This window comes from Populus trichocarpa, chromosome 1 (assembly GCF_000002775.5).
Source record: "Populus trichocarpa isolate Nisqually-1 chromosome 1, P.trichocarpa_v4.1, whole genome shotgun sequence".
NCBI lineage: Eukaryota > Viridiplantae > Streptophyta > Magnoliopsida > Malpighiales > Salicaceae > Populus > Populus trichocarpa.
The window spans coordinates 33,444,535-33,458,919 of NC_037285.2; the positions used below are offsets into that span (position 1 = coordinate 33,444,535).

The 14,385-nt window shown below is 30.2% G+C and overlaps 1 protein-coding gene across 1 annotated transcript; it reads right to left on the reverse strand.

Moving 5' to 3' along the window:
- Positions 1 to 3,403: 3,403 nt before the first annotated feature.
- LOC7453899 (uncharacterized) lies at positions 3,404 to 6,780 on the reverse strand. Its single transcript, XM_002298612.4, has 7 exons — positions 6,271 to 6,780; positions 6,018 to 6,180; positions 5,694 to 5,894; positions 5,371 to 5,616; positions 4,616 to 4,763; positions 4,041 to 4,272; positions 3,404 to 3,943 (listed from the first exon to the last, which is right to left on the reverse strand). The coding sequence occupies exons 1-7, from the start codon at positions 6,602 to 6,604 to the stop codon at positions 3,609 to 3,611; spliced, it is 1,659 nt and encodes a 552-aa protein (XP_002298648.4). The 5' UTR covers positions 6,605 to 6,780; the 3' UTR covers positions 3,404 to 3,608.
- Between the last annotated feature and the right edge of the window lie 7,605 nt (positions 6,781 to 14,385).

The following is a 14,385-nucleotide window of genomic DNA, read 5'->3' on the forward strand; positions in this document are numbered from 1 at the left end:
CTCTTGATCGGGAGGAAAACAAAACTGGAGATTTTGGATTTCATATCAAAATTCATGAATTTGCAGGAGCTCTACAGGCTGAAAAGTTCATAGATTTGTTGAACGAATATCTTAGTATAATGAGGTTCCATAATAGATGAGGGTAAAACTGATTGCGATCAGATTGAAGGGTCAAACTTCTTCCTAGTAGGAATAATTAAAAAGGTCATGAGAGAGGAAAAAGGAAGTCAAGATTCAATGATTGAGACAAGATGAAGAAACACTTGAGACAAGAAGATAAATCTTTCAATAATTATACTAATGAGTTCTACCAATTAATGGCTAGAAATGACTTGGTAGATACGGAAGAGTAGTTGGTGGTGAGATATTTGAGTGGTTTACGGTGGTCCATCCATGATGTATTATGTTTGTGGCCTTTGCGGGTATTTTTCAGAGGCATATCAAAGGGCTTTGACATTTGAGAAACGAAAGGATATATAGGGTAGTTAGTAAGAGTTCTTGGAGTGATCAATACAACAATGAAGGACCCAACAATAATCAAAGGCCAACCACCCCTAAAGCCAAACTTATTCAACAAACTCAACAGACAACAGGATAGAGTATATGTCAGGGTTCTGGTTTAACATTTCAAATTCATTGTTATAATTGTGGTGAATTGAGACATTGTGCTAATGAGTGTAGCAAAATAGAAAGTTATTCGAGTAATAACATGTTGATAAAAGAGCCTGCATATGATGTGGTCGATTTTATATATGATGACTCGAATAACAGTCAAAAGATTCTGTATGGAGATGGTGGTGCTAACCTAGTCATCTGAAAGAGTTGTCATTTCCCAATAATGATTCAAATGAAGATCAGTTTCACATCAACATCTTCCACTCGACGTGCATCATAAAAAAATAAGATCTGCAACTTAATAGTAAATAGTGAAAGTTGCGATAATATGGTATTTGTAGAGGTAGTAAAGAAGCTCAAATTGAAAACCATGAGCCACCTTATGCCCTACAAGATGACTTGGGTGAATAAAGACACCAAGGTAATTGTGGACAAATGATATCTCGTTTTATTTTCTCTAGGCAAGAGATATTTTAATAGTGTTTGGTGTGATGTGGTGTCTATGGATATGTGTCATTTACTATTGGGCATGCCATGATAACAAAATAGAAATATTGTTTGTGACAAACGACATAATATATATACCCTCAGTATAAAAAGAAAATATATAGTATTGACACCCACAAGAGAAGATGGTTATTGAAAGCAAGAGTAAAAATATATTGTTTTTATCTAGAATTACAAGGAAGGAAGAAAATGAGGTGGTTCTGAATAATATGAGCAAGTACAATGCGGAATACATCATTCACGATTAGTAATGATTCTATTATTGAAGATGTTTTGGGGATTAATTATTATTATTTGTGATTTAGTTTTAAAAAATATTTTTTTATAGTGATTTTATTTTTTTTGTATTTAGTTTAGGAAACCAAGCATTGCGATTGATAATTTTAATTTTCTTAGTTTGTTTAACATTTTTATTATTTTTCTTTTATTTTTAGGTTTTTAAGTTTGTTTAAGTTTGTTTTTGGGCTTATTTAAGGTATTGTAAATATCTTAAAGAGACAAACCCGTAATAGAGTTTTCTTTTAAGTAATAAAACTACAAGTTAAGATTCTTTTGTTCTATCCTATTTCAATCATTAATCCATGTTTTTCTTGTTATTGTTATATGCTTCTACCTTTGTTATAATATGTTTTCTCTAAATGAAAAAAGGGATAATAATGGTTTTTTTTCAAAAAAAAAAAAATAATGATGTGGGTAAATTATAATAAAGTATTGTGAAATTATAGAGATCATTTAAAAGCTTAAGATGCGACAAAACCCCTTGTTTTATCACATAAACCCTTATTTTATTCCCAAATTATTATTTAAAAATATAGTTATATTAAAATATTTAAAGAATTAGATAAAAATATAAAAAAGGGACATTTTTTAGTACAGAAACAATATCAATTACTATTTATCTCCGGTCATTTTTTTTAATATTGTTTTTCTAATTTGTATTTTAATTATTTTTTAAGTTGTAATTAAGGATATTTTAGATATAATAGAGAATTTAAGCCAAATCTTCAAAGTTCCATGACTCCTTGGAGACATTAGCCATTCGAATCATCACGATTGTCGGGATGGTGATACAGGAAAACTGACTGTAGAAAGCATGGAGAGCATTCTCCAAATAAATAATTATTCTACAATTACAAACGATGTAATAACATAAATGACAGATATATAATCACTCTGTTGAGGTAGATTGATGTGCTAAATAATCAAGGGTTTATGTCGATGAGAACAGGAACTTAGCAATGTCTTATGATGCTTGAATTATGAGAAACTGAGCAACAGAGATTTGTCTTTCGAATGCCTAAAGAGCGATGAGTTATCTAATTGAGCAAATTTGATCATCTGAAAAACGTATGTCAAAGCACAATGGGTGTTGCAAATAGGAGGGAGAAAATATAATTAACGTATCACATAAAACTTGTATAATTAGTCAAGGCATAATTATATTAAATAATATTTAATCATGCTTGTTCTTTATTATCTTAAATGTACCTTAATTTCATAAATAATAATGAATAATGTTTGTTATTCAATGTCCAAGTACAAAACAACTCTTATGAAGATCAACAGAATGAATATTTTTTTTTGAGTGAATTTAATTTGGAGATCAATGAAAAAAAGATAAATTTTTTTGTCTCTAATCATTTTTTTTTATTTACATAAAGTGTCTGAGTCAGTTTGCGCACACCTCAACTAATCCTCACAAGTCCTGAAGTTAACAACCAGGTAAACCTCTAGTGACATCAATATTAATAATCACAGGGCTCGAACATGAGATTACAGGAAAATAAACTCTCTTTTCATAGCCTACTTATAGATGATTGTTCATCAAGCTCTTTCCATTAGACGACTTATAAATGATTATCCCTCCCTGACCATTTTAGTCCTTCATGTGGAGGATGAACACGTTTCTCGACAAGCAATTGTTCCCCCACAAGTATAATATTATCTTAATATGTGAATATTATAAATTATTTGATTCCTAATATATTATCTCATGTTGTCTAAGCCTCATGTTTTAATAAAAGAACTTGTTTTTAAAGAATAACCAAGCCATAGAAAAACCCGCATTCAGGCTAATTATATTCTAGCCCAAGACACATTCGTGAAAAACCGAATTCAGTCTAAGAATTTTATGACTTCATCATTTATTATTATGTTGATGAAACCAATTTAGTGTATTACTTAAATATCATTTATTATTATATTGATGAAACCAATTTAGTGAATTACTGAAATTTCTGACGGTCCCTTTTGCTCTTTAATAAAGAGAATTTTTCTTAGATTTGTTTCAAAGCAAACTATCAATTGATTCCGTGGGGAAAAAAAGCTCAGATTCTTCTCTAGTGCCTAAGAAGCTCCATCATTTGAATACATTTCAGTGTTTTCTCCTTGATGCTCTCTAGTACATTGACAAGCTCCATCAAATCTTGCCTTCTGGATCTCTTTATTGAGTTCCTCAACTATAAGAATGGAATCCAACAAAACCGTTACAAAATTAATGCAGTGTTCACCGTATTTTTCTTTGAACTGCAAAATGACTGAAGATATTTTTCATCAATTGTGCCAAAACCAGATAGTTTGATACCGAAAGCTTCTAGCCTACGGATATCACGTGGAATAGGAGATTGCCAAAGACCATCCCACCAAGCTGGAGGGAGAAGTGGCGTGTGAGCACATTGGTTGGACTGGTTTTCGCAACTCAATGGACCAGCAAACCTGTTCCAAACATGTCCCCAGCCAACCTGTAACCTTAAACCATCTGCTAGCAAATTACTTTGGAAGCTGCTTAAGAACGAAAAACTGGAACCATTAGAGTTTTCTCCTGCAAAGAGAAATAACCATTAAGTTACAGAAGAGTTTATTTAGAAGGATGGCCCAAATAAATATATTAGATTGAGGAATCATGAGTAAAAGAATACCAAGGTGGTTGGCTGCGGCCAGTGCTGCAATTAACTGGGCATATGTAGTCCCAACACGCCTGTGAGCCCCAGAAACAACAGCATGTTTCGCACGTGAAGCAAGGAAGAAGTCCACAAATGCAACCCATCTGGGTGCAGGGCCCCAATCCTTTACCCTAAATTCTAAACTACGGGATGTATTAACAGCGCGGGAGATATTTCCTTGGAAATGCTTATAATCAAAATGGAGAACCTGAAAAGGTACATCTGAATGAGATCACATGAAATGGAAGGTTTTAAACGTTTGAAAGATGCTATCTCAAGATTTTGAATCAACTCAATCAGTAGTGGTGCAATTAACCATGCATGTATAGTCCCAAACACCTCTGGAGCAATAGAGGTTTGAAACCTTTATTGTTCAATTATCAGCATCAGAAGAGGTGGGTATGAATAACAAAAGGTTAACACTTTAATAAGGTTAAGCTGATTATTGAACAATAAAGGTTTCGAAAGAACATGTATAGATGGCATGTATTCTAATATCACGAGTGAAGAATTGCCATTGACAACATGATCTGACATAGTGAGTTAATTACCTCTGCAAATTCACTTATGTTTGGAAGAATGCTTTTTACAAAAGAGGGGGTATCTGTTACTAAAACCACTCTAGGTCTTGAAATCTGGTGTAGCTTGCGCAGAGCTCTCCTGATGCAGTTCAATGCTGCCTGTGGAGCTCTCACAGACCTGCAATATAGGACCCAACTCACATAATGACACTAATCAGTTCAAAATTCAAATTATATCCTAAGTACATCAAGATAATTCTTGGCATCCGAAGAATATTTTTTTGTCTGCATGCATACAAATATTTGTGTCTGTGTCTTTTTGAATTGTGCATATTAACATACATGGCATACTTCTGTCTTTTGAAGAAGAATTTCCAATTTCATGGTCCACAATGTTACGAAAATCATTTGTTTTTTTCGAATCTATGTTACTTAAACAAAATCCACACTAATTGTATGCACATATATCTTTGTTTTTGCTCAGGCAAAAATTGTAGATGAAGCATCTCTGTTTCAAGTTGCAGTTTATCACGTGATTGCTTATCTGAGGGACTTCCAGATGCACCAGATACACCAAAATAAGCCATTGAGAAAAAAGAAAAAAAAACCACTTACTAATGATCATTAAACACTACATTTAGCTCAAATAATGTAGTACTCAGTTAAAGCTTTAGCGGTGATTCCAGGGCAAATCTTTTCCGAGCAACAATTATCTTATCAATCATAATGGCTTAAGCCTGCATGTCTTCCGATTCAGGAGTTCACAAACAGTTCTTTAGCAATACCTGTTCATAAGCATCCGCATGTGCAAAGAAATATCAGGATCCACCCCATCATGAAGAACCCAATTGACCACTTCCTCAACATTTTCTGAAGGCGATATCAGAATTCTCATCAGCTCCCCAAAAACATTTGGGCGCGCCTGGAGTTGTTCAGGCTGTCCAAACAATTTAGAAGCAACATTCCTCATCTCAGGGTGTACATTCTTCAAGAAAAATTGACTGGCCACAGCATCAGTTGTGTTCTGAAACCTGCAGTCCAGTAGTTAGTAATCAACTAATAGCACCAAGAATGAGTAAATAAATATAAAAAGAAATTCTCATTTTACCATATGATAGGTTGGTCCCATTTCCTCCAATTGCTACAAAGCACATTGGTTTTCGTTGGCTTCCCAAAATCATCAATCCTCATAACCAAATGCCTTTGATAATTCTTTACGCAACCATTTCTTCTCCACAGATGCTTAACTTCTTGCATCGTAAAGGAATGATTTGAATACGAAATATAATCCCCAAAAGGATACTTACCCCTGAAGGATAAAAGTAAAGTAAAACATCAATCACCACACCAACAATACAAGCCACTGGTGATAATTTTGACAGCAAAAGTAAAGGGTAAGTAAGGCTTGAGAGAGAAAGAACCAATAATATGCCTGGTTTGTCCAATGATCAGCGAACGATTCAGCATTACGCTCAATGCTGCAGCAGTCAAGATCTTGTACATTTCATTCCCTAAACCTGCCTCCGATGCTTTCGCCAACACAAAACCGTGTCTGCAAAACTGCTCTGCTGGAAGATCTCGCACTCTTGAAACCCCTGAAACCAACAAACAAAGCCACCCAAATTCGTTGCAGCAATTTTTCAACTAAATATAAATAAATAAATCTCAAGAAACAGAAACTGTACCGTTTGAGTCGAAGTGGTCGGCGATAATGTTTCTGACTCTTAGACTCTCTTTCCAGACACGGTCTCCTTTGAGGTTCTCGCCCATTTCTTCAACAGTAGCGCACGATTTCGCTCCTCCTCCTCCTCCAATATTTCTCGCAATCACCGGTCCCACGGAGGAGCTCGAGCTCGATTCTTCTTTGATATTTGGGAGAAAGCGAGTAGGTTCAGGTGGATCAACGGATTTCAGAGTGAGAATTAGCAAGCCTAATCCAGTGAAAATGGCGATTACGATGAGAAGAGAGTGTACGGTCACTCTTCTCCTCCTTGATCCATGATAGTAATAATGCTTCATTTTTTCCCCTTATTATTATATTTTTTTTATTTAATTTTTTTGATTCATCGTGATAATACTTACGAGTTTTGGAGATCTTGGGGAAGAGGAGGAGCACGCTTTTGTCGGTGGGGACTGGGTGGCTGTGGATTTGCTCTGTTATTGTATTGTTATTTTTCCTGTATACGCGCTTAACTGCTAACTGATAAGATGAGCTCAGATTGAAATTAATTACAATGTTTTTCAACTTTTTATTACAAAATCTTTCTTAAAAAAGAAAAGAAAAGAAAAAACTCTTTTTTTTTTATTATAATCTATCAATAATAATGATTAATGGAAATAAGTGACTTCAGCGTAATCATTTTACATCAACCTATCACAAATCACTAATGTAGTCAAAATGTTGTAGGTTCAAAATTTGAAAAAAGCAAAATTTAAAAACAATTATTTTTAATATTTTTAGTTCTTAATATACTAATATTAAAAATAAATTAAAAAAGTATTTAGAGTATGCATTTTTTAATAATATAATATTATTTTTAATTATTTAATGATATAAACAAACCATATAATTATAAGATTTGACTAATTATAGTTGAGTTTCTTTTAATTATCTTCAAATTTAATTATCCAGTAAGAAATGCCAGATTAATTTTTTCTTCAGTTCTTTCTTCACTATGGTAGTTTTCTCCACAGTTTTTCGCTCTCGCATCCCTTTTTTTTAGGTGCATGAAACAAAGATGAAACCAATTCAATTGCTAAAAAGATATCAATGAAGAGGCAATATATGATATTGAGAATTTATTTAATTAATATGATTTAAATAAATAAATTATGGATGGAAAGAAATTAATCTTAAAAAATCCTTGATTTTTCTACTTAAAGAATTTTTTAATTTTTATAGATTTAATTCTTGATTTATAGTGGCTAGTCAGATGTTGATAATGATGATAATTAATTCTTATTAATTTTTTGATATTTTAGTTTTGATTTTTTTCTCTCAAACCTAGAGCTTAGGTTCATACTTTGTTAAGAGATATTTGAGTTTTTTGTTTTTGGTTCAAATACCTTGTTTATAAGTGTATCTAAACTAAGATGATGTTGTGGAATCTTGAAAGATATATTGCAAACATCCTAATTGCATAAGTAAAAAATAATAAAGTTTTAAGAAAAATGATTCATCATTAACAACAATAAAAATTTTATTTCTTTAAAGTGCTTCAACAAGTAAGTACTCTTATTTGTTTTAACTTAAGTATTGTTATTTTTATTATTAATTTGCATGTTAGGACTTTGATCTTATATATATATTGCAAGTTTGAGTATATGCTTAGCATACATGCTAATAATTTTTTTTTTTTATATTTATATTGAAAGCATGTTTGTCTTGAATAATTTTTTATGTTTTGTATGCTCTTGTTATGATGAATTAAACATCCTTACTTACTAGTCTAATATAATGCAACATATTTTGCCAATAATCTTAAGGCTTATACACGCACTCACTTTGCATAGTTTGTCTCGTGGAAAATAATAATAATAATAATTAATTATGAAAAAGGTTTTTAACTTTTTTAAAATTTAAGTTATAATTTTTTTTTAATTTTCTATATTTTCACATGTAGATTTAATTTTAATTTTATATGCTTTAATCTATAACCTTTTGATTTCTTATAATCCCCCTCTTCTTTTGTATAAAAGGTTGTTGTATATCTTTGTTTTAAAGTTATAATTTATATTTTAAATTTTTTTTTCATACTTCAACAATTATCTTGTTGGTTATTGTTCTCATATATGTTACTGTTCACATATGTAAAAACTTAGTACGTTGAATAGATATAGTCTAGAAAGTTCTATCTAAGAAAATTGAGTTTTAAGCGGGATTGTTTGTGACCCCTTCAATCTCTCTTAAAAATTTATTTAGTCAAAATATTATTTACACAATATAATTTTTATATACGATACAGTTCACATATGAAATAATGATAATTGAACAAATTACAATGAACAAAATAAAGCTTAACTTAGTAACCCAAGAAAAGAAATAACTGTTGATTTTATCTTGTATATTTTAAATATTTTTATTTATTCAATTGCTTTATTACAATTTTTTTTTTATTTGCTTATTATGGAGTTGAAATATTTATTTATAAATATTATTGGTAATTTTTTATAGATTATATCATGTCTTCTACTCAAGATTTGGTTGTGTCAATTAGTGTTGCTTCGATAAATACTACTTTGGCAATGAGGATTCCACCATCACCTTTTAAACTTGGTGAGAAACTTGAAAAGTTTAATGGATTGAACTTTAAGATGTAGCGGTAAAAGATTTTGTTCTATCTGACCACCTTGAACTTGGAAAAGTTCTTAACTAAAAAAGCACTAAAATCATCATAAAATGAATCTGACCCTACTACTATGGTGGTTGTAGATGCATGGAATCATACTAATTTTATATGCAAAAACTACATCTTTAATGAGTTGGATAATATGATTTATGATGTGTATAGTTCAATTAAGAGTGTAAAAGTATTATAGGAAGCTTTAGACAAAAAGTACAAAGCTAAAGATGCTAGCATGAAGAAACTTATAGTGGATAGATTTTAGATTTCAAGATGGTTGATTCAATAACCATAATGAGCCAAATTCAAGAGTTTCAGCTCATCTTATATGATATAAATATTTGAGGTATATCTTTAAGTGAGTCATTACAAGAGACTACAATAATTGAAAAATTATCACCATCTTGAAAAGACTTCAAGAACTATCTTAAGCATAAGCACAAGGAGATGAGAATTGAAGATCTCATTTTGAGGTTTATGATATAATAGGAAAATAAGTTATCCAAATGAAGAGCCAACTCTTTAGTGCCCTAAAATCAAATGTCATGGAATAAGTGGTAAAATCCCATAACAAAAAAAAAAAAAGCTTGATATGAAAAGGGAAGGAATTGCTAAGAAGTTCAATGACAAATGCTTTATTTGCAACAAGACTGAGCATCTAGCTAAAGATTGCAGAAATATAACTCAGCTTAGAAACCCTAAAAAAAGATTGCTTAAACCAATATCACCGGGGTTGATCACTTCATTAATGAAATTTCAAAAATAAACATGTCTTATGTTGTTTCTGAAGTCAACTTGATTAGTAATCCTAAGCAATAATGGGTTGATACTAATGTTATAAGACATGTATGCGTTGATAAGAGGATGTTTTCCACTTACAAAAAAATGGATGAAAAAATCTATACAAGGAGAACTCATAAACCCCCATGGTACGAAGTGTTGAAAATGTCATACTAAAAATGACCTCCTCACCCTTAATATGGACTGCATGTTACTGTCATTAGAAAAAGCTTAGTGTCTAGCTCATTGTTGAGCAAAAATATTTTTAAAATTGTTTTTTAGAGTGATAAATGTATATTCACTAAGAGTGATATATTTTCAAAAAAGAGGTATATCTATTATGACCTATTTAAAATGAATGTAATGACTGTTGTAACCATTGATGAAAATAACAATAATAATAAGATTGTTTATTCTTCTTATTTGTTTGAATTTTATGATGTGTGGCATGACAAGTTATGTCATGTGAATTGTAATTCTATGCAAATGTTAATAAACCATGAATTATTACAAAGAATGATTTTTGAGAAAAATCATAAGTGTAAAATTTGTGTAGAATCAAAATTCACAAAACCTTCTTTTCAAACAATTGAAAAAAGTAGTGGACCTCTCGACTTAATTCACTCATATATTGGTAATTTAAAGTTTGTGCAAATGAGAGGTGAAAAAAAGTATCATATTACTTTTATAGATAATTGCACAAGGTATTGTTATACTTATTTGTTTAGGAGCAAAGATGAAACTCTTAAAATGCTTAAACACTACAACAATGAAGTTGAAAATAAACTTAACAAGAAGATAAAAGTAATATAAAGTGATAACGGTGGAGAATATGAAGCATCATTTTGTGAATTATATTCTTAAAATGATATTATCCACCAAACTACTACTTCTTATCCACCATAATAAAATGACGTTACAAAACATAAAAACCAAACATTAAAATAAATGATGAATATTATGTTGATAAGTTTTGGTGAACCTCAAAACTGGGGGGGATTTTTAATTGTCAATTATATACATAACAAAGTACTAAAAAAAGAAGTTAAAATAGACACCATATGAATTGTGAAAAGGTAGAAGACCATCCTACAAATATCTCAAAGCATAAAGATCCTAAAATTATGAATTGTATTTTTATTGGACATGCATGTAATAGTAGTGCATATTGATTTCTTCTAAACAAGTTAAGCATTGAAGATATTTATCCTAATACTATTATGAAATCAAAGAATACTATATTATTTAAAGATGTGTTTTCATTGAAAGAAATAAGAGAAAATCATTCACTTAAGAGAACAATTAAGGGCTCAAGTGATCATTATCAATCAGAAGATGATGAAGTTGAGCTTATAATGAGTAAAAGGGAAAAAATAACCAAGATATTTGGTCCTATTTTTTCAACATACTTGTTAGTAAATGAACCTTGAACCTACTTTAAGATAATGTCTTGTTCAGAAGCTTCCAATTGAAAGAAAACAATCAATAATAAAATTAAACCCATTATGAATAACCATACATGAGAACTAGTGAATCTTCCTTTTGAAAGTAGACCATTAGGCCATAAGTGAATCTTAAAAAGGAAGATAAAAATTGATGACACTATTGATAAATATAAATATAGACTTGTTGTTAAGGGTTTAAATAACAAGAATGTGTGAAATATTTTGACATGTGTTCACCTGTGTCAAGAATAACTTTTATACAAATGGTTTTTTTAAATGGCGACCTTGATAATCAGGTTTACATGGAACAATCCGAAGGGTTTGTTATCAATGAACAAGAAAAGAAAGTTTGTTAGCCTGTCAAATCATTATATGGCTTGAAACAAGCATCTAAATAATGACATAAAAAATTGATTGTCAAATAAGTTCAAAATCAATGAAGTTGATAAATACATTTATGTAAAAAACATAGATAAATGTTACATCATTGTATGTCTCTATATAGATGATATGCTAATTTTAAACAACAATGATCACATGATCAAATTTACTAAAAAAATATTAATTAACAAGTTTGACATAAAAAAACTTGGGTATTGCAGATGTCATATTAGAAATACAAATTTCCTGGACATTTAATAGATTTGTATTGTCCTAATCTCATTATGTTTAGAAAATTCTTGACAAATTTTCTAAAGGTGACTATAACACTATTAAAACACAATTTGATATAAATGCATGTTTGTTTGCGAATAGAGGTAAGGAAATAAACTAATTGGAATATTCTTGAATGATTAGAAGCCTAATATATGTTATGAACTATATAATGCTTGATATTGCTTACTCGGTTAGTAAAATGAGTAGATTTAAAAGTAATTTAAACATGGATCATTGAAAGGTAATAAAAAGGGTACTCAAATATTTAAAGCACATAATTGATTATGGACAATACTATATTGGTTGGACAATACTATATTGGTTATCCGGTGGTACTAGAAATATATAGTGATGCTAATTGAATATCCGTTACTAAGAATTCAAATCCATAAGTGGATATGTCTTCACACTTGGTAAAGAAGTTGTATCATAAAAATCTTCCAAATAAACATGTATTACTAGATCCATGACGTAATCAAAGTTTATTACTCTTGATAAAGCTAGAGAGGAATTTGAATGGATTTGGAATTTCTTAAAGGATATTCCATGTTGGCCAAAATCAGTTCCATCTATTTATGTCCATTGTGATAGTCAATCCATATTTGAAAGGGCACAAAATAATATGTATAATGGTAAGTTTAAACATATACATCATAGATAGACATAACATCGTTAAACACTTGCTCTTGAATAAAATTGTTTTCATTGAATATGTAAAGTCAAAGGAAAATATTGTGGATCTGCTAACCAAATGTTTATTAAAAGAGCTTGTGTATAATTCATTGAGGGGAATAAGTTTAAAACCTGTAAAAGATGAAAGAGTATATTGATGGTAATCATACTAGTTGATTGAAGATCCCAAGATTTAAGTTTTTTAAAAAACTAAGTCATATAATATTTTCGGTAACACTAAAAAAAATATTATTTCTTGCTTATTCTTAAGAAGAAATAATTGTTAGTTGCAGTGTGATAAAGAACGAGATGAGATTTTAATGATTTTCATATCTTGGTACACTAAGTGGAGTATAATAGAATACTTTTAATGAAAAATAATTTATGTAAATGAGAAATGTAACTGTTTCTTTGAGAATTTCAATAAAGGTTGAATTCTCTAAAGCTTTTTTGAATCCAAAAGTCATTTAGGGCTAAAATAAACACAACAACGAGAACTAAAGAAAATATCTAGGTAGAAAGCTATATGAATACTATTGTATTGGTTTATATAAAAGGCCGAATAGTTCGATCGCATCCACTATTTAGTCAAGTACATTTAATAGTAATTTGTTAAGGGAGGTTCAAAGCCAAAAACTACCTATCATGATGTGGTAATTTATGAAATCAGTATGTCTCAACAAATTTTCAAGTTGTTTTCAAATTGGTGGCATAATTTATATTCATGCGGGGATTATTGAAAATTTATTTAATTAACATGATTTAAACAAATTATGAGTGAATAAAAAATAATCTAAAAAAACCCTTGGTTTTTCTACTTATAGAACCATTGGTTTTTCTATATTTAATTCTTAATTTATGGTGGTTAATCAAATATTGATAATGATGAGAATTAATTCTTAGTGTTTTCATTCTCTTTTATGCTTTGTTTTTTTTTCTCTCTCTCAAATCTAGAGCTTAGGTTTATACTTTGTTGAGAGATATTTAAGTTTTTTTTATTTTGATTCAAATACCTTGTTTATATGTGCATCTAAATTAAGGTGGCGGTGTTGAAATCTCAAGAGGCACATTACAAATATTCTAATTGCATAAGTGAGGAGCTATGAAGTTTTTAGAACAAATTATCCATCCTTAACAACAACAAAAGTTTTATTCCTTTAAAGTGCTTCAACAAGTGAATATCCTTCTTTGTTTTAATTCAAGCATTGTTATTTTTATTATTAGTATGCATGTTAGGACTTTGATCTTATATATATTGCAAGGCTGAATATATTCTTAGCATGCATGCTAGTATTCTTTTTATTATATTTAGTTCAAAAGCATGTTTGTCTTGAATTTTATTGTGCATGTACATAGATTTAAAATTGTATACACTCTAGATTTATCTTGAATAATATTTTATGTTTTGTATGCTATTGTTACGATAAACTAAACATCATAGCTCATAATCTAATATCATACAACATATTTTAACAATTTCCTAGCATTTTATCTTTTCAATATCATTCAAGGCCTATTATCAGTCTCATAGAAACTAACAAGAAACAATAACAAATTAATGTTTGAAGTGAAGCTTATTATGGTTATGGTTATTGAGTACATGAAGCTCCAGTAATAGATGGATTCAAGATTACTTGTTTGAGGAGTTTGATGAAAAATATCAGATGATTGATCATCTCTCCGTAAAAGAACATAAAGAGAAGTATCCTAGGCTTTTTGACGAGGATAAGCTGCCCTTCTGGTATCCTAAACGGTGACACCATCTTATGAATGGTGTCGCTCAACCCCATAAAGATGTCGACATATGCAATTGATTAGTACAATAACAAAGAGTGGTCTTTCTATTACCGTGTTATATATGTTATCATTATATTTTGAATATCTAGATAAACTAGAAGCCCAA